Source organism: Quercus robur, chromosome 11, assembly GCF_932294415.1.
Source record: "Quercus robur chromosome 11, dhQueRobu3.1, whole genome shotgun sequence".
NCBI lineage: Eukaryota > Viridiplantae > Streptophyta > Magnoliopsida > Fagales > Fagaceae > Quercus > Quercus robur.
The window spans coordinates 13543446-13550512 of record NC_065544.1 but is presented as its reverse complement, the minus strand read 5'-3'; the positions used below and the strand labels follow the sequence as shown (position 1 = coordinate 13550512).

The 7067-nt window shown below is 30.9% G+C and overlaps 1 protein-coding gene across 1 annotated transcript; it reads right to left on the bottom strand.

Annotated features, from left to right (window-relative positions):
- Window positions 1-1503: 1503 nt before the first annotated feature.
- On the bottom strand, window positions 1504-5321 carry LOC126704728 (uncharacterized). The gene is made up of 7 exons (XM_050403749.1): window positions 5211-5321; window positions 3500-3586; window positions 3170-3400; window positions 2902-3063; window positions 2726-2788; window positions 2487-2636; window positions 1504-1869 (listed from the first exon to the last, which is right to left on the bottom strand). Exons 1-7 carry the CDS (start codon window positions 5319-5321, stop codon window positions 1504-1506), a joined length of 1170 nt encoding a protein of 389 aa, XP_050259706.1.
- Window positions 5322-7067: the final 1746 nt, after the last annotated feature.

Genomic DNA, 7067 nt, shown 5'->3' with positions numbered 1-7067 from the left:
ATATATATATATATATATATATATATAAATATTCATGGACAAATTGGAATAAAAATTTATTTTTGGCTTTTTTAAGGGCCATTATAGTCCATACGAGTCTATAGCAATGATTTTGGGTGTTCTAGATATCGTCGCTATAAGTTTGGCTTTTGTAGTGTAGATTCTCTTGTACATTCATTACAGAGGTTTCAAACAGGTCTTACCTATATTGGGAAATAAAAAACAAATATTCTTTAATTTAAAAATGGCTCGACTTCTCATGCTCTTTAACATGCTTTAGGTTCGATCAGGTTAATTGTTGAAATGGTGAAAATGGTTAGAGAAAGTGGCAATGGCTTATATGTTAAAAATGAATAAAATGTGTTATTCAATGGTAAAACGTTATTTGGTGGTATAACAAAATAATATTACCCCCCCCCCCCAATTTTTTGTAAGATAAAATCTCTCTCTCTCTCTCTCTCTCTATATATATATATATATATATAATGAAAACATAATATATGTTGGTGGACAAATTGGAATAAAAATTTATTTTTGGCTTTGTTAATGGCCATTATACATTATAGTCCATACGGGTCTATAGCAATGATTTTGGGTGTTTTAGATATTGTCGCTATGGGTCTAGTTTTTATAGTGCTGGTGCTATTGTGCATTCGTTAAAGAGATTTCAAACAAGTCCTACTTGTATTGGGAAGTGGCTAAAACTAATAAACAAATGTTCTTTAAATTAAAAATGGCTTGACTTCTCATGCTCTTTAGCATTCTTTTGGTTTGATCGGGTTACTAAGGTTGATACCATGACCAACGAACCAAGCAAGCTTCTTGTGAGCTAATATGAATTGTTATAAAATTTATATTAGATTTACATGATTTATAGTTTCTAAACTTATATATCACCTCTCTCTCAATATATTAAATATTACTAAACTTGTTTTCATTACTAAATTAACTTGTGATTTAAGAATAATAGTAATACCTTTGCTTAGGAATTTACTATTTATGAATTTTTTTTTTAAATGATTTTTATTTAATCAAAATGATTTTTACTTGAATGATTATTATAAATATATATATTTTTTATGCTTATTTATGTTGTACTATTTTCTATGGTTGTTGATACCGTATTTTGTCTAGCCCTGATTAATGCGTCAAAACAATGATAAGAATTCAAAAAAAAAAAAATCATGTTTTTTAAAGCCAAAAAGGGGCAATAATTAAATAATTGCAACATGATCGAATGGTGAATTAAAAAATTGCAACAATTAAATCCCTTCCGATAAGAATTAAGACCAATTAACTTCCACTATATTAAATTTCATAATTTCAAAATTTTACTACTTCACATAATAACTTTTTATTTTCATTTATTGAATCAAAGAGTTTCATATTACATATGACTTGTTGGTACATTTGGTGTGACATTAAGAGAATAAGAAAAAAAAAAAGTACCTTCTTCTTATTTTTCATTTTTTCTCCTTTAATTTGAAACAATAATCTAAATGATCATGGACAATTGGGGTTTCTACCAGGACCACCATAATAAAAGTGGTTTATAAAATTTGTGACATTATAGCAATTTGGTTTCCTAGCGACAATGGCACTATAATTGGGAAACCTGAGAACGTTTGAACCATCAACAATTTGGAGATTTGTGAAGTAACTAGCCTTGCTGAACCCTTCTTCAGGGAAATGACCGCTGCCCATTTGTGTTGTGGTGTGCTCCCCATTTTTTTGTAGGTTTGTCACCTCTCCTCCCCATTGGATCTGTGAAGCGCTTTCAGACAGGGATACAAATAGGGAGGCAGGCCAATATCCCATTAGATACTTATTCCCAACTTGTAACCACCAGTCTCCCCTTCCTTTGATGTCCTACCTCATTGTACATGCCATGCAAATCAGTTTGTAATATTTTGAATGATAAATGAAGGTATGAAGGTTAAATATTCTTTCACTTGTTTATGTGCATAGACATGCCTGTAATTGATGCGACAATATACATATTTAAAAAAAAAAAAAATCTATATTTAAAACATAAAAATAAATGTGGAAAATAAATTTAAAGAGTATATGCGAGAGAATAAAAACCTATTGGTAAAGCATTATATTTTTGGTGTGATATATATTTCTATTGAAAGAGAAAAAAAAAAAAAAAAAAAAAACTTTTTTTGTGCAGAACAACTAGACTTAAATTTGCGGTCTTAAAAAATAAGTCAGGTTAAAATTAATTGAGTATAGAAAAACTTGAAACTTTAAATTTAAAAAGTTGTATGTAATAATAAATAAACCGAGAAATAAGAATTTCAAACATAAACTGTTACAAATAAAACCAGAAGAATATAATAGGGCTTGGGCCTTGAGCCATATCTGTAACATTTGTTACTATGAATTTTTTTATAGAAAAACTAAATATGACATGATCATATATATATATGTATCCAAAAATTAGAAGTATTTGATAAAGTAATTAAATTGAAATATTTTACTACCTTCCAGACAAGGAAGTGGAGTTCATATTGGGAACCAGCATAGACGGAAATAGGATTGATGCTTCCACCCAGCGCAATTTCCTTGTTGGTTTGAACAAAGCCAGGTGAGCACAATAGATCGTAGCAACCCCTAGTTTGATTTGAATCTTTCTGTAGGAATATATGAATAAAAGACTATTTTTTGAAAAACAGTAAAAAAAAACAATAATGGTGGGGAAGTAAAAAATTAAAACACGTACATTAGTAGCGAAAAAAGTGAAGAGTCTTGTGTTGTAATCTCCATATACATGATAGTTGACCCGTTATTACATACAAGTAATTTTTGTAAAAATGAAAATTATTAGTAATTCAATGTTTTGCAAGGGCCTAAAAGAAAAAAAAAAGTGATGATGAAATTAAATAATAAATATACCATCCAGCCAGCTTCAATGCTATTAAGCTCTCCACGAGCATTACCACCAAGGATCAAGAGTTGAGACAAGCTGAACTCAACTTGTTCCTGGATTTGGGGTTTCCAAGCGTTTACGGTTGCCTTAGTTCCATAATACTTATCTCCTGTCACAAAAACTATTGCATTCTAGAAACTCAACCATAAAAACATGAAGGTTGTGAGTGTCGACTTCTTGAGTCCTTAATTAGTAGTAGTAGTAGATATCATTGAGTTCAAACCTATTAAGTTGTACCTCATGGAAAGCAGTTACATTGGTGTCCGTGGTATCAAACTGAGGGTATTTGTTCCTTCCATAATTTGCTACAGAGCTTGCCCTTAATAAATCTTCTTCTTTAGTTCTTCTGATGGGAATAGTTTCTTCAGGACACCTTCCATTCAAGTGCCATAGCTGAGTAATTTGGGACTCGGACTTTGAAGAGACATCGTCGAATGAAAGCCCTTCTGGGTGAAAACTTGGTCTCATCTAAGGCATATATGGGCAAACCCAACCCCATACATACATAAAATAGGGATCCAATTATTAGCGGTTCCAAATGATCAATTGCTTAATTAAACTAGTCACCTGAATTGTATGATTCTTGAAGAAAGGATGATCAAAAGCAGGTTGGTTTTTGATATGTACGCAGTCGATTATATCTCCATCTGGGCTCTGTATCAGATACATTTTCTCATCACATACAGATAGATTTCAGTTTAAGATCATAAAAAAGTAGTAAATGTGGGAGTCATGGAGACACCAAAACACACAAAAGAGAATAATTATTTTTGGACTAAAGCTGAAAGTACTATGGGTATGTTTGGATTGAACTTATTTTTGCTGAAACTAAAAACTGAAAACTGAAAACACTGCAGCAAAATAATTTTTAAATATGTGAATAGTATCGTGGGACCCGTGAACAGTGCATGAACAGTGCGTGAACAGTGTTTTTTATCCCTGCATAGTAAAATCACATGATTTTACTGTTCACGAGCAGAAAAAAAAAAAAAAAAAAGGACTGAAAACGTAAATGCCAAATTCAGTGCAATCCAAACGGGTACTATATAGAACACAAACTTTGCTTACCCCAAAGAGAAGGGGGAAAAAAAAGGAGAGAGAGAGAGAGAGAGAGAGCTAAAAAGAAGAGAAGAAGAAGGTGGGAATATATAAAAGGACAAAGTTTGGCTACAAAATTGTTTGTAGTCTGAGGCAATAACTTCCTTTAAAAAAATTAATATTGCTACATATTTTATAAATCTAATTGTTAGATGCAAGTTATTTTTTAACTCTTAACACATATGTCAAATTCCAAAATTCTCAACAAACAAACTCAAATTCTCAAATTTCAATAAAAAATCAACCCTGAATCAAATGAGAAATTCTTATACCCAAACTCAAAATTCTCAACAACTCAAACTCAATTCTCAAATTTTAATCAAAACCCAACATGAATCAAACCATAAATTCTCATACCCTAACTCAAACTTCTCAACAAGTTAAACACAATTCTCAAATTCAATAATATACAAATCAAATTTATCAACCATAAATCACACACAACAAATTACCAGCAATTTAAAAAAAAGAAAAGAAAAAGAGGAAGAGCAACTAAGATCTAAGAGAAATCATGGTGCAAAGTCATGTAGAACCCACCCCAAATCTCAACCACCCATTGCAACCATAAAACCTAGCTACCTGCCACCCACAATAACCCACAAACCAGCCAAAAACCCAAATTGATAAACCCACATAGTGGTAGGAAAATACCGATTTGAGAATCAGTGGGTGAGTTGAGGACGGTGGAGGTGGAGGTGGTGCTTGAGGATAGTGAATTGAATGATTGGATTGGAAAAAAAAAAAAATAGAAGAAGGTTGAACTGATAATCAGAGGTTGGAGCTGACAATGGTTGAGGTTGAGTCAACAATGAGTGGTGTTGGAGATGAGTGGTGACGATGAACCTGAGAGTGATGAGTGGCTTGGTGGCTTTGGTTTGTGAGAAGAGAGTACTTGAGAGTGAGAGGGAAGAGGGGTTGTTTTGCTCATGAGAGAGAGAGATAGAGGGGGGGGGGGAGTTGTGTGAAAGAGAAGCGTAAAATGTTTTATACTTCATTTAGGAGTAAAACATTTTATGCTTGGGAGGGGTTTTTTTTACAGTTTGACTATAAAATATTTTACAGCTGACCAAATTTTACACCCAAACAAACATGGTAAAATGTGTAAAATAATTTCCGAAAAATATTTTACTTTGAAACAAATGGAGCATAAAAAAGAATGTTATATGAAGTAATTAATAACCTTGATGGATTTAAGAGCAGGCTTGTTGAGGCGCTTCAACTGCCGTTGAATATCCAATTTTTGTTTTTGACCAAAGATGGTGTTAGTGTTTCCAATTCCAATTGCTACCATTGGTATGAGAAAGCACAAGCACAAGGTCATCTTTACTGCCCTTGACCACCTCCTCCCCCTGACACAAGGCGACGCCATAACTAACTAATACTTGAAGCAAGTTGCTGGTTTGCGGTGTGCAATGATATTGCTAGCTTTGGTCATCCCCTTTGCAATACTTATAAATGTTCAATTGTTTGTGTAACAGTCTATTTATAATCATCTATTTATAGTCTATCTATTTATAATCTATCTATCTATTTACAAAGAGAATTGAAATATTCTCAAATGCCACATTGGAGATAAGAACAAATTAAATATTGACTTTTTGTTTCATTTGGTTCAATGTTTTGAGTCTTTTCCTCTCTCACACATACAAATCTAGGTTAGATATAAAAGGTATTTGACAAATCTAAAATAAAATGAATATTTATTTGTTATATAAGTTAATCGGGTTGTATTAAATGGGATCCCACATGGATTTCACTTTAGTAGAGATCCTTGTGTGATCCAAGACGTTTTAGGTATATGGGATCTTAAGATCCAAATCTGGATATTGATTACCATGCATATGACCCATAAATGTCATACATGTCCCTTGGCTACCCAATAATTAAAGGAAAAATAAAAAACATCCAAAAGGAGAGAATGGTTACTAAACCACTAATTAAGCAAAAAAAAAACTTATAAAAATATATAGTATCTTTATAATATACAGCCATGTATCTTCTATATTAAATATTTTGTAGTTAAAAAAATATATTTTTACTTTCTCAAAAAAAAAAAAAAAATTAATGGCTTTTAAGTGACTTTAATTCATGATTACGTCAAATTTTTTCTAAATATATATCTTTTTATTTTTTTAATTATTTTTTTTAAGTAATGGTCATTACATCAATCATGTTTTTTTTTTTTTTTTTGAGAGAATTACATCAATCATGTTAAATTATCATTTTTTAGAAGAAAAAAGAACCAGATTATTTATTGAGCCTCTTTACAGCTTTCAATCTTTCCATTTTCTTGAATTAATTTTTGAGAAATGCTACGTCCACAATATTTTCACAATATTTTTACAACAAATCTTAAATGACAGATTGTTACGGGCTGTTACTAGTGGGCAAGAAAGTAATTTTAGTGATGGATTCAAATTAAAAACCTGCTGTTTAGGATTTTCCCTTAGTTTTTATTTTTTATTTTCTTAGTAACCTAAAAGCCATGTTTTGCATTTTGTGGAAATCTATAACAATGAGTGTGTGAAAACATCTAACAATTATAAGACTTAATAAATAAATAAATAATTGAAATGTCCGAGGTGAAGGAACTGGGGGAAAAAATGCCATAATTAAACCACTATTTTTGGTTACAGACCTTAATTATAATATTATTAACATATTTTAAATTAGGACAATTGAATATGATGCTGAAATGATTCTCTAAATACATACACACACTCGAGACCAAGGTTATCAAGATCGAGATCTTACATAAATTGATAAGAAGGTTCGAGAATCAAATTGTAGGATCAACACGGGAATTGTAAGATCCTACTTTTCAATTAAAAAAATATACAAAAAATATCCATAATTATAATTCAATATATATATATATATATATATATATAAAACATTGAAAAAAGTAATTTTTGACACAAATTACTTAATTAGTGAAACTACTAATAAAAGGCAAAGTATTATATTACAAATACATAAGCAAAGTTCAAAGTTCAAAAGTTACAACTCACAAATAACAAGTTCTAAGTTAAACGAC